The sequence below is a fragment of the Rhineura floridana genome, chromosome 2 (assembly GCF_030035675.1).
Source record: "Rhineura floridana isolate rRhiFlo1 chromosome 2, rRhiFlo1.hap2, whole genome shotgun sequence".
NCBI lineage: Eukaryota > Metazoa > Chordata > Lepidosauria > Squamata > Rhineuridae > Rhineura > Rhineura floridana.
In genome coordinates, this window is record NC_084481.1 from 23,380,926 (window position 1) to 23,406,129 (window position 25,204).

General features: G+C 40.1%; 1 protein-coding gene across 4 annotated transcripts in view; it reads left to right on the forward strand.

The window, feature by feature from the left end:
- Nucleotides 1-25,204, forward strand: part of DNAH7 (dynein axonemal heavy chain 7) — a 214,745-nt gene that overhangs the window by 9,627 nt on the left and 179,914 nt on the right. For 2 of the 4 annotated variants that reach the window (XM_061608175.1, XM_061608178.1), the window contains exons 2-9: nucleotides 2,049-2,114; nucleotides 4,220-4,328; nucleotides 7,641-7,788; nucleotides 8,040-8,130; nucleotides 8,791-8,971; nucleotides 11,510-11,582; nucleotides 14,903-15,028; nucleotides 21,624-21,743. In XM_061608175.1, the coding sequence (XP_061464159.1) occupies nucleotides 2,049-2,114; nucleotides 4,220-4,328; nucleotides 7,641-7,788; nucleotides 8,040-8,130; nucleotides 8,791-8,971; nucleotides 11,510-11,582; nucleotides 14,903-15,028; nucleotides 21,624-21,743 (914 nt within the window). The remainder of the gene's footprint in view (nucleotides 1-2,048; nucleotides 2,115-4,219; nucleotides 4,329-7,640; nucleotides 7,789-8,039; nucleotides 8,131-8,790; nucleotides 8,972-11,509; nucleotides 11,583-14,902; nucleotides 15,029-21,623; nucleotides 21,744-25,204) is intronic. The other 2 variants (XM_061608177.1, XM_061608176.1) reach the window with 2 other exon arrangements.

The following is a 25,204-nucleotide window of genomic DNA, read 5'->3' on the forward strand; positions in this document are numbered from 1 at the left end:
ACAGCTACCAGCCGAAGCTGGTAGAATGCATTCCGTGCCACCGAGGCTACTTGAGCCTCAAGTGACAGGAGCGGATCTAATAAGACCCCCAAACTACGTACCTGCTCCTTTAGGGGGAGTGTAACCCCATCTAGGGCAGGTCTGACATCAACCATCTGGGCAGAGTGCCCCCCCCCAACAGCATCTCAGTCTTGTCAGGGTTGAGTTTCAGTTTATTAGCTCTCATCCAGTCCATTATCGCGGCCAGGCAGCGGTTCAGTACATTGACAGCCTCACCTGAGGAAGATGAAAATATGAAAACCAAAACACAGCCATCTTTCAAAATTTGCACTTCTCTGAATTTTGCAATGGAGTTTTCCAGCCAAGTAATGTGTAAAAAATTTATACACATTATATACACACACATACATACTCTGGGGTAAAATGTGTATAAAAATGCATATATTAGTGAAAATAACATACAAAAATGAATTCTGTTAGGAAAATGCTCTGCAAAAATATGCATATTAGGCAGAATTGCATACAAATATGTGTATATTAGGAGAAATTTGCAGGAAAATGCTTGAGTTGTCATGAAATTCATGACTTCTTTTTTTAAAAAACCACAGGTGTTGAAATGATTGGAAAAATAAGAAACTGAAAGACCCAGAAACTGACATATTTGCCTATTCCCTAGTAGCCACAAACCACAGTTAATGCAAACTAGAGTTGCAAAGCAGCTTTAAACTGTTTTGGCAGCAAAATCTGGTTTGTGAGCATAACACTGTCCTGGTTTGAACATAATGCCGAACTGTTGTTTAGTACTATGTGAAGAATCCTGGGCAAGCTTTAGGCTTCTGTGTTCTCTTCTTCCTCTAGCAAACACTAGAAGAAGAGACTGAAAACATCTGCTCTGGGTTTGAACTAACCATAGTATGTTGTAATATTCTACAAAGACAAACTTTGGTTAAGCTTTAGTGAAACGAGCCAAAAATCATACCATGGTTTCTGGTCCTGGCTTGTCCCAATAAAACGTAGTTTAAACTCGTCACCGTTTCCAAAAGTGTTGTTAGTATAAACCAGGAAGCAGATGCTTCCAGTCTGGTGTATACTGGAGGAGACGCAGAGAGCGCTCAAGCCCAAGGGTTTCAGTAGATTAATTTGTGGAGTGCTTAATAATGGTTTAGCATTACATCTGAACTGGGCCAGTGATTCAGAAAAAAGCCATAGTTTGGTATGACATCTGAATACAGAGTGTCAGGCTACTGTGAAAGACACAGGAGCCTGGCTAGTTTTTAAGAACAGGCCTCTTCATGTGTACACTCAGATGCCATATCCCTAAGGACTTTAATTGTTTGAGAGCAGTACTGTGCACTCTTCACTCCGTGTGTATGAATGGAGCTCCTATTCCACTGAACTGAATGGGAAAACTAGATCACACAGGAGCTTCATGTGTGCACCAGAATGCCCTGAGGATGGTGGTGGCTTTGAATAGGTGTTGCATTGTTGTTAAAATACATCCATTACAATATCTGAATCTCTGTTTTGGAGATTTTCATATTTCTCTCAGGGGATGTGCTTGTGAAATTGTTTGAGAGATAATTGTCTGATTTGATGACTGGGTCATATTTCAGTTGGTTGTTTCAAAACCTGGAGAAAGGTAAATTAGTGACTCCAAACTGGCAGAGAGTAGCTGGGACCGAGTTGTTTTAAACTATGGGGAGTTTCCAGCAGCTGATGTGCAAGCCCACCCCGTTTAGTGAAACGGATGCAGAAGGACCACTTCCATCCTTCATTTAAATTTACTGCTTTCAAAATCTCTGCTAAAGAAAACGGGAGAAATATGTACTAGTATGTATGTAGTTCCAGAGAAAGAAGTTGGCACTGTTGTGTATGAAATGAATAAGAATACAAGCCTAGGCATGTTTATTCAGAAGTAATTCCTATTGTCCTCAATGAGGCTTACTCCTACGAAATGTGATTAGGACCGCAGCCTTGAAACATGTTTTAAAGTATCATATTAGAAGTACATGTATTTTATTTTGCCTTCTATTTTTCCCACCTTACAGTCCAAACCACCCAACAAAGGGAAATTAGAGAAGCCTACAGCAAAATTTTTACCACTGGTGAATAAGGTAATTGTTTTTGGCTAAACACTTTTAAGCATTCAAAAATGTACAAGTTTTAAGGAGAAAACTGTAATGAATAGAAGACACAAACATATCTCTTGAATAGCTTATTTATTACATTTATATCCTCCCTTTCCTCTAAGGAGCTCAAGGTGGTATACATGGTTCCCTTCCCATTTATCTTTACAACAACCCTGTGAGGTAGGTTAGTCTGAGAGAGATACCGACTGGCCCAAAGTCCTTCAGTGAGCTTTGTATTTGCGTGGACATTACCATGTGTTGGTAACCTCGGGGCTGGATTACTGAAGTGCGCTCTATGTGGGGCTGCATTTGGCCCTGGTTCGGAAGCTTCAGCTGGTGCAAAATGCAGTGGCCAGATTGCTGATGGGACCATATGGCTGACAACATGTGACATCACTTCTAAAACATTTGCACTGGCTGCCCATTGGCTACTGAGCCAGGTTCAAGGTATTAATTTATAAAGCCCTAAATAACTTATATCAGCTGGTATAGCACAGTGGGGAGGAGAGCCTGGCTGGGAATCCAAAGTCTGTGAGTTCAAATCCCCGCTCGTGTCTCCTGGGTGTCAAGGGCCAGCTAAAGATCACCCCCACAGTGAGTGGCTCAGGGGTTACGTGCTCTGCCACCTGTGCAGCCGTGGGCAAGCTGCATAGTCCCAAGGAGCCCAGTTGCCCCCCAGCTGGCAGTTGCGGACAAGGAAGGGGCTGGCTTGTGCAGCTATGGCAAGCTGAGCAGGCCCTAGCCGGCTGGGGAGGATTAGCCTCAGAGGGAGGCAATGGTAACCCCCCTCTAAATACCGCTTACCATGAAAACCCTATTCATAGGGTAGCCATAAGTCGGGATCAACTTGAAGGCAGTCCATTTCCTTACAAATAACTTATCAATAGCTTGATCACTGAGATCTTCTGTAGGAGCGGCTCTGGTTGTTCCCTGAGTTGTGAGGGTCATTTAACATCGACACAAAATCAAACCTTCAGTGTCATCAGCCCAGTTCTCTGGAATGCTCTGCCAACAGATTCAGCAGGCACCTTCTGTTTTAACTTTTAAGCGCCTGCTGAAAACCTTTCTGTTTCACCAGGCTTAGAGAATTTACTTTTTCCGTAACAATTGACCTTTGTTTTTATTGTATTTTTAATGTTTTTTTTAATTCTATGGTTGTTGCTTTAAACATGTTATAAACCACTTTGATGTTTTTACTGCAACAACATTACATTATACAAATATTTTTATAGATAAATAAATAATTAAATAAACCTGTGTATCTTCAGCTGTAGTCTGACAGTCTACCTGCTACTCTGCTGCTACTCTTCTCAATGGCAGCTCACAAAATAATCAATGCACAAAAAAGTTACATTGACAATATTCCTGGTGAACAATGCTCTTACAGTACCGGCAATGGCTTTGATCCAAAGGCAGCCATGAGTAGCAAAACATTGTGTGCCAATAGTGCCATACATAGGGAAACTACTCATAGTGGCTCCGGTTTTCATCTCCATTGGAAGTTAGCAAGCTATATTTGCATCTGTTGGATAGGATGGCCAAGGACTGAATAGCATTGCTTGTATGCATGTGTGCACATATGTGCAACTTGATGGATCAGTACCCACATATGCCAACCTGTGGGTAGTGGTATTGAATGTTGGCTTTTGGATCTGTTGTTGTTGTCCCTTTCCTGTGCAACAGCATCAAATGCGGGTTTGTAGGTGCTGGACATCTGTTTCAGGAGCACAAAGCACTTATCGAAAGCACAAAGTGATTTCTAGATTGGGGAAAATATCCAGCAAGAGAGATCCATGGATGTTAACGTCCTTCTTCCCTATATTGCCTGGCAGTGCAAATGTGCATCTAAATGCACATCCTTGTCCAAATCACATCCACAGTTACTGAACTAGCTGCATGTTTGTTTGTGGGTTTTTTGTGTTTTTTTGGAAATGGAGTTGCAGGTTTGTAAACTTTTATTTTTCAGTTTCCTTCTTATTGATATTATACGTTGTCAAGTTACAGTTTTTAAATGGCTTGTGAATAGCTTCAAGGATTATCAGGAAATGGTTGTTTGCATTTTTGTGAAGGTATGGAATTAAATCTTTCAGATAAGCTGTAAGCCACTATGGTATCAGAATCCTCCGTCATTCCACCTGCGGGGAGAGAAAGACACTAATGTTCCAGAGGAGTTCATGATAAAAAATGAACTAACAGCTGGTAAGCATAAAACTGGATGCTTGGGTAAAACTGAATATGGTTAGAACTGAAAATGGTTAGTAGAGCATCACTAGACGTGATCGTTTGGGCCCACATACTGTAATAACTTGAAAGATACGGATTCTGTTATGGATCATTTTACATACTGTATTTTTACATTTTGGTTTTGGCTTATGGCCAAAATGGAAATAAAACGGAATTTAAAATAATGCCCAGTTCCTCTGCTAGTTTGTGAAATGTCTGTGTTTGCTGTCCTAATAAACAGATTGCCTCTAACTAGTGGCCTACCCTGATGGTAGGCCACCCTAATCCAACATAATGGGAATGTGCAGGGAAAAATATTCTCCCCACAGCCAGCTAGGCTGTGCTTTGTGAAAGTCTGAAAATGTCTCAATAGACACTAATGTTCTCTCTTGAATGAAGTCTGGCCTTCCACTTCTCCCTGTACTAAGAATCCCCACTTGTTGTCTCTTGCCTGACTGTGAACTTCATAAAGCCGTGTCATGCATTCTCCATTGTAGGATCGCAAGGCCAACCTTCTCTGTTTGTAGGCAGGGCAGTTCTGTTCTTGATGGGATTTCTGGATCCGTAATAGCTGTACAGAATTTATTTATTTAAAAGATTTATACCCCAACAGTCTGCCAGGGATCCCCAAGGCGGAAAAAATCTGTTGGGTAAAACAGTTGAACTGTGATGGAAAAAGCTGAACTGGCAGAATTTTCCTTTTTATGTAATTCTGACAAGCCATTTCAATGTCTGACATATGGCCCCTCTCTTAACGTGGAGGGAGACAAACCCTCTACTTCTGCTTACTCAGCTAATACAGCTGGACAGAAGGTGATTTATGTAAACATGGTTAATTGCTATAAAATTTGAATAAGTCAAATGTGAAGATACATCCATTTTTCTAAAGAATCTGTCCACAGATTCAAGGAGCTGATTCACACACGTGTGCTTATCACATGAGATCCCCTCACTTAGCGTTCTCATCTGGGATGTGTGCCCATTGAAATTATTTTCTTTTAAATGTGCTGAGATGTCATTAGATTATAGCTGTGTGATCAATATGTGATGGCTGTTTCATGCATGGAGGGCTCACTTGAGTCAATAAGTGATGTATGAACTGGCTCAATATAAGGTTATAGCTTATATTGGGCCAGCATCTGATTCACTAACAAAAGGCAGCCCAATCAATTAATTAAAAAGTATCATACTACTAAGGCCTTCTTTGCATATGCATGTAAATCATTTGGTGACTTGCTGCTGAATGTGAACAGATTCAGTAGAAAACCATTGTGTTTGAAGTATGAAAGGTCAGTCTGTGGCAGTAAATTTGTGATGCCCATTCTTATGTGCAGGTGATTACTTAGAGCTACGGTCATCGGGAGGTGAAGATACAGATGTGAAACAGCCCTGATCTATTAGATTTAAAACTAATTCTGAACATTTGCCTTCATGTATCTGCTTTCAAAACTTGCAGTGTTGATAGGGCTTGCAATTTGCAGTGTTATGAATATAAGAGAGCCCTACTTGATTAGACCAAAGGTTCATCTACTCCAGCATTCTGTTTCCACAGTAGCCAGTCGGATGCCCATGGAAGCCATCAAGCAGGATATGAACCCAACAGTGCACACCCACTCATTTTCCTCAGCACCTGTTATTTAGAGGCATAGTGTCTCTGATACTGGGGGTACTATATAGCCATCATGACTAGCAGACACTGATAGCCTTATCCTACCATGAATTTATCAAATTTATCTGTTGACATAACTTCATGACATTGCTTTGATAAGGTGATTAGTACACTCCATGCTAAGTGCTAATTATTGACTGAGCAAAGTTTAGGATCAGACTCTTACTTTAGTACGTCTGCTGGTGTAGATATCATTCCTTCAGCTTATTGAGGTGTATGGTTCAAAGTATTTATATCTCAAAGATTACTTGTTAAATGCATAGGTAACTATAGCTCACAAAAAATCATAGTTGACAGGCTTTGAATCTCTCTGTAAAATAATCCAAGGCCTGACTTCTTTATTAATAGTTTTTATTTAATTTTCCAAAATGAAACAAGTACAGTCAAACAAAACAATACAAATAATAAATCAAGACAATGTGTTCTGTATGTGCATTTTGGGGGGACAAGAGGGAGAAGGGGAAGCAGAGCAGGGGGAACTGCTGGTGGTATAGACCAACCCAGTACTCAGATATCCAAACAAATAGATCTGAATAAGTAGTTGATATATCTGAGAACCTCCCATCTTTCTTGTGTTTGTGGAAGATCATCTTCTCATATGCTGCCAGTTGAGTCATGTCCTCTCTACAGTTGGGGGTGGGAGAGTTAGACTTCTCCTTCCAGTATTGAAGCATTCGGTGTTTAGCCCTTAGAAGCTGGTCAGATTGTCCCTATGACTTTTAAGATTTGACTTGAGAGCTCTTGTTTGATATCTTCAAATAATGTGTAACTTTTAAACCTTTTGTCATTTTAATTGATAAGTGATAATTCAGAAAGAGGCTGGGAGGTCTTAATTCTCATTGAAAGAGGCAGAAACTGATTCTGCAGACTTTTGTTGTATGCGTGTCACCAGTAGTCCTGTAGGGATGTATTGGGACACTGTCCCATTACTTTTTTGCAGATGACCCCCTCCTGCCCCCCTCGAACACACGCCCCACTCCCATGGAGAACAAGAAGGCAGGAGAGGAAGGCCCCCTGGGCCAAACGATAGAATGGAGGCCTTAGTAACAGCCTCCCTAGCAGGGCCAGACCACGGAGGAGGAAGAGGAACAGGAAGAGGAGGCGCCACACTACAGGGCAGGAGACAGGCTGGGGTGGGTGAAAATTCAACTTAATTCCAACTGCGGAAGGAGGTCAGAATTAAGAGAATAGTTGCCCACCCCAGCCTGCAGTTTGTCACTTGCTCTGGCGGTGTGGTGTTTCCTCTTCCTGTTTCTTCTCCATGGTCTGACCCTGCTGGGGAGGCTGTTACTAAGGCCTCCGCTCTATCGGTTGCTTGGGGGAGGCCCCCCTTTTCTGCATCTTTCTTCTATGTGGAGGTGGGAGTAATGGCAGATTGGTGGCGGCAGAATGGTGGCGAATGCATGACGACTACTGATCCCATCACTAGTGCAGTTGTGCTTACTTACTGAAGGGGGGGTTGCTCAAATAGAGTGTGTGAAAGAGACAGAGAGAGGCTGCAAGTGGGCATGGCATGACTCATGAAGGGACCCTGCACTTCTAAATGTGCAACTATACTACTGTGTATCACTTGTAGATTTGAGCTGGTACCACACAGAATCTCTCCTTTCCTCCCTTAGGAGAATATCTGGCTCAGATGCCTAAGAAACGTAAGTTACAGGAGCCTCCAGCGAGTGACCTTGGTGCAGGACCATCAACCTCCAAAGCAAAAACTGGCGGTAAAAAGAACCGGGAAAATTTCAGAAGTGCTCTTGTTAACATCATCATGTGAGCTTCTTTGTAATTTTTAGAAAAGTGCTTTTGCCTTCCAAATGTGCAAAATATCTTCTTTAAAAGGACGAGTGGCAAAAAAGTCAGTTTTGAGAAAGAAGTTAAGAACAGAGCTTCCTGCCCAGCAACAGGAGGCTGAGTTAATCCTGTTGCTGCTAATTTACTGAAAAAAGTCTGCAGATTAGGATTGATTTGCCAGTTGGTGTGTGAAAACCATTGAGATCAAGTTGTTGTGTTTGTTTTGTTAGGCAACCGGACCTTACTGAGGAAGAAGAGCTTTCCTTAGAAGAAGCAAAACCTGGCACATCAGAGACAGCAGCAATAGAGAAAGATATTTTGGTAAATAAGACAATGATTCATTGAACTGAATGTCTGTCAAACAGAGACGGAAGAGAAAAGAAGCAGGATTGAAACATTAGGATTTCACCAATTGATGGATTCAGCCTGTGCAGCAGTGGTGCTTGGGGGCAGAGAGGCAGCGCTGCTATTCCATCAGCAGCATTACTGCCCACCAGGACAGGGATGGGACAGTGCAAGGTGGCAGCAACGTCAGGAGACCTCCAGATTGATGTCACCTTACACACCACTGATGATCATGCTTGAGGGTTTTCAGTGCTTTTAGAGAGGGGACGGGGAAGCTAAGGCCTTCCAGGTTCTGTTGGACCAACTCCCCAACCATTGGCCATGCTGTCTAGGGCTGATGGGAGCTGGAGTCCAACAACATCTGGAGGGGCCACAGATTCCTGAGCCATATGTTAAGAGGTTATAAGATTGAAATGGCAAATGAGGGGAAGTGGAAAGTCTAGCTCGCAATGTGCAACTAAATACCAAACAGCTGTGTATACGCAGGCTAATTGTAGTCAGCACATTCACAAATGTTTTTATCTCTTAGTGTTAAATTAGGAAAAACTCATGCATCCACTGACACTAGAAATTAATGTTTGTTTTTCATAGCGGTTTGTTCTGGTGTGCAACTCCTGTGATGTTCTCATTTTGCAGAAATACTACTACTACATTCGCCATGGGATAGATACAGAACATGTGGCCCCAATGGAGGACTCCTGGCTGGAGCATGTCTTGGCACTTGTACCACAACATTTAAAAGTGCTCAGTGAAAGCATCTATGCTCTCTCAGATGAAATGAGAGAGGACTATCTTCTCAGTGTAAAGAAAGCAATAGGTAACGCCAAATGTAACTTGTTATTTATTGGAGAAGGTCAGTTTTGAATTCTGTCCAAACATTTTTTTTATTAAATTTGTATTAAGGAACAACTCTATTAAATCTTACATATACCAACTGTTCCATATAGTAAAATACAAACATAAGTCACTTTAGATTATACTATCTCACTATTTAATATACCATACCTCCTCCCCCAATACAGAATAATTCCCCCCACCCTCAACCCCCTGGGAAGATGTAACTTGTAGCATACTTATTCATACATTTGAAAGGAAAGGTCACTTAGTTCAACCATATATATTTTGCTGCAGCTGACAATTTTCCCTGTAAATCTCGCTCCGAAGCGTACGTGATAAATTTCCACCACATTGCATTGAAGTTTTCTGCCTTTTCCAGCCCTCGAGAGAAACTGAGTGAATGGATAATTTTCTCCGATAAGGCAGTGTTCCATACATTTCTCAACCATGTTGATATATTCAAGTCTTTTAATTCTTTCCATTTCTGAGCCACCATCTGATGTGCCGCCAGGAGCAATAGAGATATCAATTCTTTAAATTTTACATCCGAGTTCTGATCTTCAAATATAGATAATAAAAATAACTCAGCGGAACATATAATATTCTCCCCTGTGATCTGGAGAAGTTCTCTGTGGACCTCTCCCAAAAAAATCTGAATTTGGGGGCAGGTCCACCAGAGATAAAAATATGTACTTCTTTCCTGACACCCTCTCCAACAGGTAGAGTTCATTATGGATGTGATTTGGGCTATTTTGAACTGGAGTTCTATACCATCTGTGGTAAATTTTTAAGCTCATCTCTTTCAAATTGGTGGAAACCGACTTGAATGGTTTCGACATCCAAAGTGCATGCCAGTTCTTATGAATTCTGTCCAAACATAAGTACGGTTTTGCCCAGTTGTTTTCATGCTGTGTTGTAGAGGACCCTAAGTTTCCTGGGAATATCAGAGGTTTCTCAGTGAAAAGGTAAGTACTAAGGGACAAATGTCTGAAAAGCAGTTTTCCACCACTACTGATGTTCCCTTCTAAAATGCAGACGATTGTGGGGTGGTGCTCTTAGTTCCTGCGGGGTACTGGTGAGGCCCAGCAGCCATGCATTGGTAAAGAGGAAATTCTTTCTAGAATGACTTCTTTGCAGAGGAATCTCTAAATAATTACCAGGATTCTGGGAATGTGGGATTGTTCTAAGCAGAGCTTGCCAGGCCTGTTGAGCTTCAACAGCACCCCACAGGAACAGAGAAAGTATGATGATCACATTATTGTTGTTGTTGTTGTTGTTGTTGTTGTAATTGTTATTAATAGCATTAGCACTTATTTGTTGCTTGTTACATAAAATGTCTCAAAGTGACTTACAATGATAAAAGCATACTTAATAAAAAAATTTAAAATTCACAATACATAAAACAATACAGTGGGGCCCCGCTTTCTGGCGTTCCCCTTTCCGGCGTTCTGCTGATGTGGTGGCTTTCGATCGGGAAATTCCTCGTTTTAAAGCCGATTTTGCCGTTATGCGGCATTTTTGCGTCATTTTTGTGCGACGCGACCCATTAAAGTCAATGGGTTCCACTTTACAGCGATTTCCGCTTTACGGCGGGGGCCTGGTCCCTAACCCGCCGTATAAGCGGGGCCCTACTGTATAAAAAACATTAACTGAAAGTGCTCATCCTGCAATAGCATAAAAAGGACAAATCCTACCCCACCCTAGTAAAAGATGAACACCAATACAGACTGGGGAATCATAATTCCAAATGACCCCAGTTAAGAGCCAAATGCCTGGGTGAACAGGAATGTCTTTTCCTGGTGCCTAAAAGTTGATAATGATGGCATCAGGCGTATCTCTCTGGAAAGAGCATTCCACAATCTGGAGCCATTACTGAAAAGGCCCCCTTTCATGTTGTCTGTAGGTGGCTGACCGATATCTATAAATCAGGGATGGGGAACCTGCGGTCCTCCAGGTGTTGCTGTACTACAACTCCCATCATCATCCCTGACCATTAGCCATGCTGACTGAGGCTGAAGGGCCATATTTTCTCCATCCTTGCTATTAATAGAAGAGCATGTGCCAATGTTCATTGTAAATGCATTGTAGTTGGAGTGAGTGTTACGAAAAGCATGCATACATTCATTCTTCTAGTGTAAACAAACAGTTCCTCTTGGAAAAACTTTCAATTCATTCTGGGCAGGGAGCGCTGTTCTCCATAGTTTTTCTTTGGCTATAATCCTAAACACACCATGAAGTAAGCCTCACTGAACACCAGAAGACTCATTTCTGAGTAAACATCCATAAGTTTGCACTGTTAGGGTGTTATTTCCCAGCTGCTTTTAATTTTTTGCCAGTTCAGCCTTTCTATGTACAGTTGTTTTGTTTTGCAAAGCATTCTTAAATGACTTTGAACTGCATTGCTTTCAGTTACTCCTATATAACACCCTTGAAGTTTTTAAAAATAATTGGTTCAGTTTTGTTGTCTGTTTTGCTGTGCTTATTTGTGTTCTGCTCTGTTTTTAATGCCTTCTTTTAGTTGACTTTGTTTTAAGAGACCCCAGAGAAAAAGAGGAAGGCAAGAAGCAAGTTCTTCCACCTCATCGTGAAGAGTAAGAATATGAGACTTCGAAACCTTTGCCTAGAAAATGTAACAGGCAGAATATCTGAAGGTGTCTTAGGATGCAGTCCTATGCACACTTTCCTGGGAGTAAGTCCCATTTAACACAGTGGGCTTTACTTCAAACTATCCATGCATAAGATTGCACTGTTAAACTGAGTCACACCAAGTGTTTGCTGAAGCCACTATTATCTATCCTGCTTGGCAGGAGGTCTCCAAGGGCTCAGGCGGGACTTTTCCTGCTTACTGCTTCATACCTTCTAACCAGAGGTGCCAAAGCTGAGATCTTATGCAAGCATTGCATGTGCTTTAACACCCCATTCAACAGATGGCTTCCTCTGCCCTGTATGGAAATACAGGCATGTGAGAAGCTTCACTTCTTGATTTCTAGCTGTGGTGCAATGCTTTTAGGTGGAGCCTCTGGCCATAAAAAAGGCATTTTAAAAGGATCCTACAAAATACTGGGTTAGACCAAATATTTGTCCCCTAGTAGCAGTGACTGAAAAGTAAACCTTTGTAGTAAACAAATGTACTAACCATTTTGTACAGGATTGCAGAATTTGGAATCATAGTACAACCAGTCTATAACTGTCAACAGCACCAGCCGGAAGAATCCCAGGGTAGTTGCGCTGGGATCTTCCAAGACTACTGAGTTTGGTGGTTCTTCCTGATGTCCTCCTTTGGCTGTACTGAGAGGGAATCAGTGCCTCTGAGGGAGTTGTGCAAGAGAATGCAAAAGCCAGGAACACATGAGTCCATGCTCTGAACAGATCTCAGAATGTGCAGCAGCAGTCAGATTAAGCATATGAATTAATGTAGCAGAGCTGTAGTAATTCCAAACGGGGTTACATTCTGATGCTCGCTCATATCCTAAATTTTGTTTGCTTGATAGATTAATGCATAGCATGCCCTCCTACTTTTTTCCTCCCACATTGCTCCCTCCCTGCCATTAGCTTTGTGAATCTTGTTTCCCCCAGTAGCATACCATCAGGTGGGTAGTAGTGCTTCCTAGTGTCCAAAGGCAGGAATGCAGGAATCAAGAGTTCAGCTGCTCCATCTGGTTTGACCCCATTCCATTCCTGCCTTTGTCCTAGGTTGAATCCTTTAGCCTTAGCTCTCTCTGACTTTGTTCTTTGTCGTTCTTGTTAGCTCTGTATTAGCATGGTATGATACCCGGGGAAACCACCCTTCAGGTGAGACCAATGGTCCGTTTTCACTCAGCCTATGGTTCATACATTCACAAACAACACAGAGCATATTGTAGGTGCCTTTAAAAAATAGTGTGGTGTTCTCTCTTGTCTGCTCTGTATTGAGAATGCTGCACATCATGTTCTGGTGGATACATGTTTTACAGATCTGGGGAGAGAGAAATATATAGTAAACTGTCAGAGCAGAAAATGGCAAAAACCCTCAGCCTTATTTAAAGGAAAACATGGAGTTACTATTTTTGCTGTTTTGAAAAGTTGTAGCTAGCATTAATTTAACACTTACTATGCAACTTGTTTTTATTAAAATGATTATACAACACAATTGATGGTGGCTAGCAAATGCCTGCAAATGAAACATGGTGCTATTACAAGCGAAAGCCCTAAAGCCAGACAACAAAGCCCATTCATATTTTTTCTTTTTCAATGATAAGTGTTGAATAAGAGTGTTACTGCCACAAAATAGGAAACATGTGAGAAATATCTTTCATTGGGCCAAGTTTTGAAAGTTGAACTGTGGGTATTGCAGATTGTAAGTTTAATGCATAAAAACATATAGGGATACTTTCATTATGCTTGCCCTTTATGGTTTCGTTGTATAAACAACTGAGAGAGCCAGTGTGGTGTAGTGGTTAACGTGTTGGACTACAACCTGGGAGACCAGGGTTTGAATCCCCACACATCCTTGATGTTCGCTGGGTGACCTTGGGCCAGTCATTGCCTCTCAGCCTCAGAGGAAGGCAATGGTAAACCCCCTCTGAATACCGCTTACCATGAAAACCCTATTCATAGGGTCGCCATAAGCCGGAATCGACTTGAAGGCAGTCCATTTCCATTTTTTCCATTTTGTATAAACAACAGGATTTTTTGGCAAAAAAGTACAAACACAAAAAAGTACAAAAAAGTACAAACACAAAAAAAGTACAAAAAAGTACAAAAACTACATGCAACACATTTTTTCTTGGCACCCAGTTATGCCTGCAGGAAGGAATCCTTGTAGGGCCCAATGGAGTCCTGTATCTCTGCTTCTCTTGCTGTCTCTCATTGGCTGTCTCACAAGTAGTGTATACATGTGAAACAGACCTACTGGATGCCCCTATGGGAGGCACAATGGGCAACTAATGGCCAGAGCTTCTGGGGTGGCTAGAGAAGAAGATTTGCTACCTCTGCCTCTTCCCAGCATTCTCCTTTGCCAGTGCTTCCTTGGAGGAAAGTTACGGTTCTAGCTGTGAACAGCTAGCATGTCGAGAAAACCCCATCCCCAAGATCCCTAACAATGTAAAGTGGGCGGCTGTGGTCCCTTGGAGGACAGCAAGACTACTAGGAGCAATGATTCGCTTAACTTCCCCCCTCCGCGCTTTGTTTTGTTAATTTTGATCTTGCTTTTTTATTAGATTGTTATATGTGAATTAATTGGCTTAATGGACTATATCTTGTTGCAAAACTGACTAGGTTATGATATGCTTATTGAATTGTTGGTTTTCTTTTATGAGAATTCAATTACACACTTTGTAATTATGTTGAAATATGATGCTGTATTTTGATATTCGTTGAATATTTATTGTGAACCACTTTGGGCATGGTCCACTGTGGAAAAAACACATATCCATGAACACTAAACTAACAGCTGGGTGCATTGCAATGTAAGCAGCACTATGCTTGCCCAGCCAAAGACCAGCAGCAGAGGTAAAATGAAAAGGCTTCATTGTGCTCTGTAGGGATCCTGTATTTGAACGAATGGCTCATACTCATTGGCAGATTTAGTCACTTTCTTGACTCCTATTACACTTATAATCCTAAAACAGTTCTAATTGGTGAATTAATTGCCTAAATTATATGCATATGGCTAATTAATTTGATAAGGCCAAGGAATTCACAAGGGATTTTGGCTTAGTAAAATAATTTCAAAACTCAGAATAAACACTTACCCCCTCCCCTATTTAATTTTGATATGTTTACCCAGGAGAGTGTTTTTAATTTCTGACAAGATAGTGGAATTGGGTTTTATGTCTTGAATTTTACATTCAGTAATAAGTAGATATATCCACTGAGTGTCTCATGGGATCTAGGCATTACTGATTTGTGGATTTTTGTTTTTGTGTTTTAGAATGGAAGTAGTACCCAAACCTTGGAATAAGTCCTACATTGCAGCTCGTGCCTATATAAATGAAAATTTGCATGCAATGAATCCCACTATGTTGGCTGTTCTAGATCTCTGGCAGACATCTTTTAAGTAAGCAGTATTTTGAATGCATAGATGTTATGCTTTTGTCAATGAAAATGCACACACAAGTGTGTACATAAAAGTTTTCTAGGGTCGGCAGAGCAGAGGAAAACACTGTGCCTAGGCTGCCTTTCTGTGCCTTGTATCTGGACCTTCTTCCCAGAACATCCACGGGTTGCCACCTTTCTCTTCTTCTTCAGGTCCCATCTCAAAACCAACCCTGTCTTTAAAGCCTTTGGACTAACCCTTTAGGCTTCATCCTTGAAACAAAAGACTTAGGACACAATCCTAGGCTCATTTACCTGCTGCTTACTTATGGTGTCTGGTGACACCTTCAAAGGGGCTTGCTCTCATTTGATCAGTGCTGAGCTCCTTTGAAGGTGTGCTGTCAGCACCATCAGTGGATCTTGGAAAGACCACTTTGACGTTTGTTTGCAGGCAGTTTGCCTTCAAGCCACTCCTGCAAATTGACATTTTTCTTCACATCAAATTCTGTTGCAACAGTATTGATCATCCATCTGGAGCTAGTTTCTGCTTTTCCAGGTTACAGTTCTATAATTCCATATCCAAGTTTCTGAAAAGCTGTTGTTTGCTGACAACCCAAGGCTGGCCTTGGGCTGTCAGCAAACAGGACAGTAGAGTAATTGTGCATCTGGGACTCCATGGGTAAAAAAGTAGCCTGATATGGCTAAAAGGTAATGGAGAGAGAAATGGGTAAGCACCCTTCCACTGAGCCATTTCTTCACTCAAAATTATAGTACCCAAGTCTGCTTTTCATTAATAATAAAAAAAGGTTGGGGACTTCATTATATATCATCATCGTCATCATTTTATTTATTTATTTATATTGCCCGCCCTTCACCAATAGGTCTGAGGATGGGTTACAAAATCTAAAATACAATATTAAAAATAATTAAAGCACATTTAAGTTACAAGAATAGAGTACATGAAGTATTGTGTCAAGTATTTGCCTCTTAGATTTTCTTTTAATATGAAATGCTTCACTTTTGGATGTTAAAAGACAGGCAGAAAACCAGTTAAATTCAGTAAGATGTCTAAATGTTTACACTCACTATCTACATTATTATTATTTTATTTGTAGTCACCTCATACCCAATGGTCTCTAGGTTACTTATGACAGATTTAAAAAACAGATTTAAAAACGTACAATATAAAACAGATTTAAAAACACAGAATATAAAAATTTAAACTCAAAACATTTTGAAAATCTAGTATTTTTCTTATACCATAGTTTACTCATTAAATATTGTTTATTCGTTGCCTCAGGCTGCAAAATGCGATGATCACTCACATGAGCAGTCTCATTCCATAGTGTTTCGAAATCAGGGATACAACTCCTTAAATTTTAATATAGATAAGCAATAAAAATATTAAATACATTCAGAAAGAGCTAAGGCTAAACTAATAGCTGGAAATGTTCACCTTGGGCTATCGGTATGAAGACAAATAGGGCAAAATTTACTTAGCTTGTTCTGTAAAGGCAATGCCTCATTCTGACAGCAAGAGCCCTGAGGAACTAATTGTTGTCAGAGCATACTATCATTCAAATATTTTTAGAGTTGTGCTTGAACAGGATAAAGTTTCTGTCCTGACAGAGCAAAGCCACTAAACATTTATGATTATTCATTTAAATCATCATTTAAGCCAATTTCCAAATGTAATATTTTTATTGCTGAAGCTCAGATTATCTTATTAATAAATATATATTGTGGCAAAAGAAAAGACAGAAAAAAAACCTTAAACCATTTACTTTGTCATGCTTGATTTTGTTGTCTTAAGTTGCCAGATAGTTAAAATTTATCAGGGAAATTTTAATTGAGTTGTTCATTCCTCCTTTGTTTTCAGGGGGTTGAGAAGTACCTGACAGTTCATCAGATAGTTTAATCAATCATAACTTGATACGTATGTAGTCCAAAAAGATAACCTTTTAAATAATCTACAGCTAATTTTATTTTCAAGATACTGAATCTGATTAATTTCATTTCATAGAAACAAAGTGTTGCTCTGGCAGCTAATGAAGTTCCATTGGGTTGATTCTCCAAGCATTTTTTAATGCAATACACTCTGACAAAAATAATTGCAAAATTAAGAATTACTACCTCATGGTCCTGGCATTATTTGTTTTCATGTCCCTAATGAATGGAAGATAGATTTGACTGAAATAAATTACGTGATTCAGGGTTTATAATCACAATATGCCCTGGTAATAGCATCCTTGATTCCTTTCTTTTTCTGCTGAAGTCACTTACACCTCTTTTCATATTGCCCGAACCTTATTTTCTATGTAGCTGCTGATGTGTGCAGGGTTGTAAGAACACAACAATGGCCCATCTTGTCCAGCATCCTGCTCTCACAATAGCCAACCAGAAGTCTCTGGAAAGCCCACAAACAGAACTTGAGTGTAAGAGAGCTTTCCCCATTTGTGCTCCTCAGTGTACCAACTCTGATATTTGAGGTAGTGCATTGCCATCATGACTAGTAGCCAGTGATTATCCATGAATTTATCTAATCTCTTTTAAAGCCAACTAGGTTGGTGGCCATCACTGTATTTTGTGGTAGCAAATTTCATAGTATAACAGTTTGCTGGGTGAAGACAGCTAGGTGTTGTTTGTCATGAATCTTTCATCATTCAGGTTCATTGGATGATCCTGGCTTCCAGTATTACCAGAGAGGGAGAAATCCTCCACACCAGTCAGACTTTTATATACCTCTATCATGTCCCCTCTTACTTGTTTTTTTTCTAAACTAAAAACCTTTCCCCATAAGAGAATTGCTGCACCTCTTTGATCATTTTGGTTGCCCTTTTCTGCACCTTTTCCAGCTCTGCAATATCTTTTATGGGGTGTGGTGACCTGAACTATACACAGTACAGTAGGGCCCTGCTTTAAAGCGCTTTGCTTTACAGCTCTTCGCTAATGCAGCGGTCTCAATTAGATGTAATTAGACTAAAGTCCCACTCATATGGCCCTTGTTCTGCTTTTACGGCGGTTTTCGGGCATTGTGCGCCATTCTAGTCAATGAGTTCCACTTTATAGCGGTTTTCGCTTTACAGCGGTGGTCCAGAATGTAACCTGCCATATGAGTGGGGCCTTACTGTATTCCAAGTGTGGCCACACCATAGCATTCTATAGAAGCATTATGATATTTTTATTTTATTTTATTTTCAGGACCTGATGATCTCTAACATGAATTTCCCCTTTTTCCCAGCTGCCACACACTTGACATTTTTGACTTATCCACCGTGACTCCAAGGTCTCTTTTCTGGTTAGTCCCCCCTCCCACCCGCAAATATGCATTACTTTACACTTGCTTACATTGAATTGCATTTGCCATTTAGATGGCTGTTCACCCAGTTTGGAGAGATCCTTTTGGAGTCCGTTTTTGTTTTTATCACTCTGAATGATGTGGTGTCATCAGCAAAGTTGGCCACCTCAAAGTTTACCCAGACCTCAGATCATGTAGAAAAAGGACAGTTCTATAGTGGGCACTAGGACCACTAGTAGGATCATTATTGTTTGAGGCAGGAAAATGTCATTCCATAGGAAACTCTCTGTTACCGCTCCCTTGAAACCTACCTCACTGTTCACCTAAACCTTAGATTATGAATGAAAAAGTACAGGTCTCAATACACATTCTTGTTGGGGGGGGGATTCTTACATCTTTCCATGGATGGCCAATTATTCCTGGCTATTTATTCCTGCTTTCTGCTCTTTAACCAGTTACTGATCAATAAGAGAACCTCATCACATGACTTAAGCTTACTCAGGAGTCTTTGGTGAGGAACTTTATCAAAAACTTTATTAAAAAAATCCAAATACGCAATGTCTGCTGGATCACTCCTAGTCACATGCTTATTGACACTGTCAAAGAACTCTAAAAGGTTAGTTAGACAGGACTTTTGCGGAAGCCATGCTAATTGTTATTCTAAATGCTTAGTAAATTTATCTTTTAATAATGCTTTTCACCAATTTTCTTGGAACACGTTAAGCTAACTAGCCTGCAATTTCATAGATCCCTTCTGGATCCCTTTTAAAGAATTAGTATTACACTGGCCATTTTCCAGTCTCTAGGTGAGACCACTCTTAAAGATATTTTTGTGAAATCAGCAATTTTACGTTTGAGTTCATCAAAAAATCTTGGGGGGATGCCATCTGGATCTGGTGATCTGTTCATTTTTAATTTGTTAATACAGCCTAGAACATCTTCTCTTGTCATCACCATTTACCTAATTTCTTCAGACTCCTTTCCTGGGGAAGTTATCAGTTAGAACTGAGATGTAATCGTGACTGCAGATAAAGCACTTGCTGTTGTAAGTATTCCATCTACACTCTGACATTTATAAACATGCCTTATGAATTGGACCATTCACCTGTAGAGTGAGCACATCAGTGACTGGTAGCCCAGGTGGGCGAGCTGCTAGGGTGCTAACCCTACAAGCAAATTGTCTGGCTCATAATGTATGTTTATGCATGATAGGGTGTGTTTGGAATGTTAATACAGGCAGCCACTTTAACTTCTGCCACTGTCACATCCCTTTTGTTGTCTGCCATTCTGTTTAACATAGAAATGTTACTTTATTGGTTAATAGAGCATTCACATGCTTGCCCCCCAACTCTTTACTTACCACTGGTTGGTAGAGCTTTATTTCCTTGAGACAATTAGTCAGATTCTCTGTTACCCAGAAGCTAATAGACAAAGATTTATACCACCTGAGAATTGCCGCTGTAAGTCTTGCTCTCCACTAATACCAAATTATGGACTTGCCGGAGCTTCATACTTCAGACATTAATTATTTACAATTATAAGAGAACATGTATGCTCTTTTGTTTTAGTGTTCTGCCTTCTGCTCTGCTGATTGGCTGATTTAATAAGATTCTGCTTAAGGAACATCTTTATTCCTGTAGAATCAGAGAAATAAAATATTTAGACCATGTTCTTTTATATTGTAATTAATATAAGGAGCCCAAGGAGAGACTGATTCTTTCTCTATTAAAAACTCTACCTAGAAGACCTACTGACATTCTAGTATTTTACTATTTTTTTTTCTATCCTCAATACAAAGCATATTGTAAAGTAAATTTTCTGCTGTCTCCCCTGTGAATCATGTTTTCTTATTATGTTAATTAACCTCTTCAACTTTTATTCACGTGTGACTGTACTCTGTCTGTCTATACTGGAGAAGGAAAGGCAACCTTCTGTTTTTATCATTCATTGCTTTCTGTACCGTAACATGATCCAAGGCCTATTAATAAGCCTTTGCATAATGGATGCAACAAGGCTGGTGCAAATTTTATTTAATTTCATTTATTAAATGTATACTCCTCGCTGTGCCCTTAGGGCAGCTTACAACAATAACACAAAACAATATAAAAGGAATTCCTTGAATAAATACAATTTAAAACCAATAAAAGCAACCATAAGCAAATGCTGTAAAGAAATGAAGATACATTATGATTTATTTAAATTTAGATAGCTTAAGAAAGAATTTATAAGAATTTTAAAACTATCTAGGTTCAAATCTGAAACATTGTTTCAGTCAGAAGTCTTTCTTTTCAATGGTATGTATGCTACAATTTGGAGTGTACATTAATTGTAATTCTGTGGCTCCTTTTGTTCATATTTAATGATTTGAAAATTTAAACATTTAAATGGAGAAAAAATAATCAGTGCTTGTGCTTTAAGTGCAGTTACTGTGGAATCCTATGGACCTTGGGAGGGCATTGCAGGGCCCATAGGATACACCTGATGCTGGAGATAGTGTTCCAACATTGGAGAGGGAGATCTTCCTTGCTGCTGCTGGCTCCTTCAAAGCCAACCATTATTGGAACTCATTTTTTAATTAGATTTATATCCTGCCCTTTCTCCCAGTAGAAGCCCAGGGTGGCATGATGTTAGAGGAGCCAAAACGTGATGTCAGAAGGGCCAAAAAGGGTGTGGGTCAGGAAGCATCTTGGATCCGAAGCATCTTAAGCTATCCTGGTCTCTTAATGTATCCCCAAACCTTGGAGAAACTTTACATTCCTGCTCAAGCCTGGCAACATACTGGATAAGGCAATAGAAACGACTTTGTATTTTGCTCACCTCCCACCTTAGGATTCCATTGTTAAAGTACTAGTTCTTCAGATCATATTTAGAGTACTTTGGGATACTGCAGAAATCTGGAACTCCATTTGTTCTCTGAAGTTAGGATTCCTGCGTGAATGGACTTTTCCATTCATATCAGGAGAAGAGTTAGCTCCAAGTGCAAGAGGAGCTCCCCCTCTCTCCTACCGTGAACGGGAAATCCTTTTTGGATGGCGGAGTGTCATGTGCACAGTGAAGCTCAGGAATGTAAGAGGAACAGCTGGATTGGGACAACTGGCTATATATTATTGCTCATGACCATTTTGTGGCAGTCCTCATTTTGATTTGAAAATTAGAGCTGTAGGCATGAAACGTTCCAGTCTATATATATAAAAGGAAGTATACTATATTTTTATTGACAGAATAAAGCTTTAATTATTTCCTTTGTTTAAGCTTTAAACACCAAAAACAAGTGAATTGTTGAAAATATGCTTACCAAACTGTTCTATGACTCCTACAGAGATTTGCGCTTAGTTGATAAAGAATCATTTCATCATCGTCAGGAATCGATGGAGCTCTCGTTCTTCCAGAATATAGTTGTGAGGCATATGGAATCCACCAAAGATACTCTTTTTAAAAAGTAAGACCAAAGTGACGAATATATCACAACTATAAAGGTTGGCCACAACTAGTTTTTTAGTTGGTTCTTCAGGGATGGAGTGTCCTGCCAAAGTTGAAATACTGATTTTGAGATGAAAACTAGAACTGTCTGCCGAAGGTAACAAGGAACTACACATATGAATAGCTGATGCATTCTGGGTTCCTAATCTCATCCAGCAAATAGGCTGTTGCATGCACGTACACCTGGTCATATATCAGGCAATAGGACTGTTTGGGGAATGGGCTGTAGATGTACAGCAGCCTGCTGTTACTCACATGGATTTAAATGTAATTAATTCTGCTCATTGTTTTTAAGGATTTTTTCCCCTTGTTCATAAATCTGTTATGATATTCCTGGAAGTTTTTAAGTTAAAGTTTTAAAATTGTAAATCACCTTGGGAGTACCAATCTTGTAAATAAATAAAAAGTGTGGTTGCCTCAGGACCCTAATTGTAAGAACATTCTGATAGACATAAATTGAAAAAGTGGTAATGAAACCCTTGAATCACAAATTAATAATAGCACTTCAGTATAAATTTCATGAATTTGTTTCTACTTCTGCCATTGTTTTGCCCACACAAAAAGGCATTTAGCAGGTGGTTAAAAGGTGGAGATTTATTTTTACTGTGTTGTAGCACAGATAGCGGATATCATGGTTAGTAATTGGATCACTTAATGTGGAGTGTGCTTATTTATTTGATTCTTAGTCTTGCCTCTCCTACAAGATCAGGGTGAGTAACAATAAATTCATATGGAGTTGGAATATAAGTGGGTGGTCTTGTGAATGCCTTCAGGAAGGTTAAATGGCCTGTTGTTTTTGTGATGTCTGTTGTCAATTTTTAATCTAAAATTTGTTAGAAAACTAGTTTTACTCTTGGGTATAGAAAGAAATACTTGCATAGAAGTTTTGAACTACAGTTGCTTTTTAACAGGGTCTCCCAAATCCAGCTAATGGCACAGAATAGGCTAAGCTAGTGAGATGAGAAATCACAGGTGCTGCATTTGTGGACTTCTCTGAGTCCATAGTTGGATCTGTACATGCACAGCCTTCATAAAGTAAAGTGGTTGCACCAAGAAGAATGTAATCAAGAATATGGAACTGTCAAAATGGTTTCCCTAGGCAAACTCTTATAGCTATAACTCCTTTATTTTGTATTGCTACTACAGGCTCTTCTGTATCGAACTATTGCTTATCTGTCTGTGTTTGCGTGTCATGATAAGCCAGGATTGCTGGCTTACTGTAGTTTATTGTGCACGGCTGCCTGATTTTTCCTGCTTTGCTCTTCCCCTGGTGAGAGAACAACCAGGAAGCTGCCATTAAGCTTGGGATGTCCAAACTTGGGATCATGGTTTGTTGCTCCTTAGCAAACCAGAATTCATAAGCCATTAAACCATGGTTTGCTGTTGGTTTAAGACTCCTGACTTTTTGGGGAGCAATGGGCTATGATCCTTGGTTTGGACAGGAAGCCAAACTTAACTGTGGCTTCATAGTTCGTTTCTCCCAATTGCAACAGAGGAGGCAAGTTTGGGCAGTGTACTACACCAGCACACTGCTAATGTAAATGGCGTGCATTATTATGCCAATTATTATGGCATGCAAATGCAGCCCTTGCCTTTAATTTGTTTTGTTTTTTAAATTGAATTATGGTTGCATTTCACTGGATTTGTTAGCCTCCTTGTGTAGTTTATTTTAGAGAGAAAAGGTGGGGTAGAAAATGTTCAAATAAATAAATGGCAGTTCAGCATCATGAAAGTAAATGTGTCTCCAAGTGCTCATTGTTGCATCCCAGCATCTTGAAAATGAGTTTTGGTGACCCTGAAGCTCAAGATGTTCAAGATAATTTATTGTTATATTTTCTGAATCCCTTCTCCAGTCCCAAGATAGAGATGCTGTTGGAAACTCATTTTCAGAGTCTGAGGAAGGTGAAAAAACCACGTCCTCAGACTGGGAGGGCACAGCAGGAAGTGCTGAAAGTTCCTTTAGAGTGGAGCAGCCTATATCTCTTTCTCCACTGAGTCTTCCTCAGGGCAGCACAGGGGCTGGGTTCTAGGGTCATGAAAAAAATACCTTTAACTTCCCCCAACAGCTGATTGGTGGGATGTTCACTTTTTGTAAGGGTGGGCAAGCATCCCAGGCTGTGCAGTGTGCTTTGTGGAATCCAAGTCACTATCATAAAGTTTTGTCCTCTGTAATCCTGCAAGTTACCAATATGCTGGTTGAATTAGCTTGGGATCAATCAGCTTGCTTGGTATGCTGCCTTGGGTTCCTTGATGAAAGAAAGACAGGATATAAATGCACCAGCACCATTGACAGAACCTTCCATCTTGTGTGTGGACTATTGATGTGTCTGTAGTTCAAGCATGGCACGATAGTGTCTTGCCAAGGCAAATGCAGCCAATCTGCCTTCATGTGCCTGACACCCTGCCTGTCCCAAGGCATTAAGCAAAATCAGGAGGATTACTGAACCCTTGGTGAGCTATCATACATATTTGATGGTATTCTTTCTGGTTGGTGGGTCACATGTTCTATAGGTCTGCTGAAGTTTGACAAATCCCCTGCTGAAAGTGGTTTGTTGGGAGAATTCTCATTCATTCTCATTCTTAATTTGTTATATTTTTCCTGCTTCATGCAGGTTACTTCTTTAATTTCTTACGTTTGCTGCCATTGTTTTTCATTGTTCTGATTTTGTCCCCCCCCCCCAAAAAAGTTACCCAAATACATCATCCCACACACTCCTTGGAATCTTTCACGTCTGTCTGTGTTCTTGCAAGTTCCATATCTGTCTCAGTTGAGTTCTTCACTATACAGACGTCATCAGATATCAGAGAGGTGTCCCTCTATGGAGCCTGTCTGTCCTTTTCTTTGGTACTTTCTAAAATTACTGTTGAATCACTCAAAAAACTGCATGAACTTGAAGAAACATGAAGTTGTGAAAAGTGAAAAGAAATCTTCCTCCTGATTTGAGATAAAAGGGTGGAAAAAAACTAATACACTCGCTCCAAACAATAGTGGAATATACCAGGATGTTTTGCAGGATTTGAAAATGTATTCTGCATATAATTAATAGCTTAGATGAGAATCAATGTGGTCCAAGGGTAGAAGAGCAGAATTTAACATTCTTTTCCAAATGATCTTTTTTATTTTTTGCTTAATAAATGCACAGTTGCTTCTCATTTGTTTGGGGAAATCACCTGTCTTTCCCTCTGGGTAGTGCTTCGATTGCAGGGATGCAGCATGTTTTCACTGCGGAGCTCACCACATTTTGTTACAGGGGAAATGTGATTGTTCTCCCAGCCAGTGCAGATATTAATGATGTTTTTGAGTGTTTAAGCTTTTAATGAAAGCATTTTTAGTGCTTTTGTTTGCTGCCCTGGGGTCCTGCTTGGAGGAACGGTGGGATATCAATCAATCAATCAATCAATGAATCAATCAATAGCCAT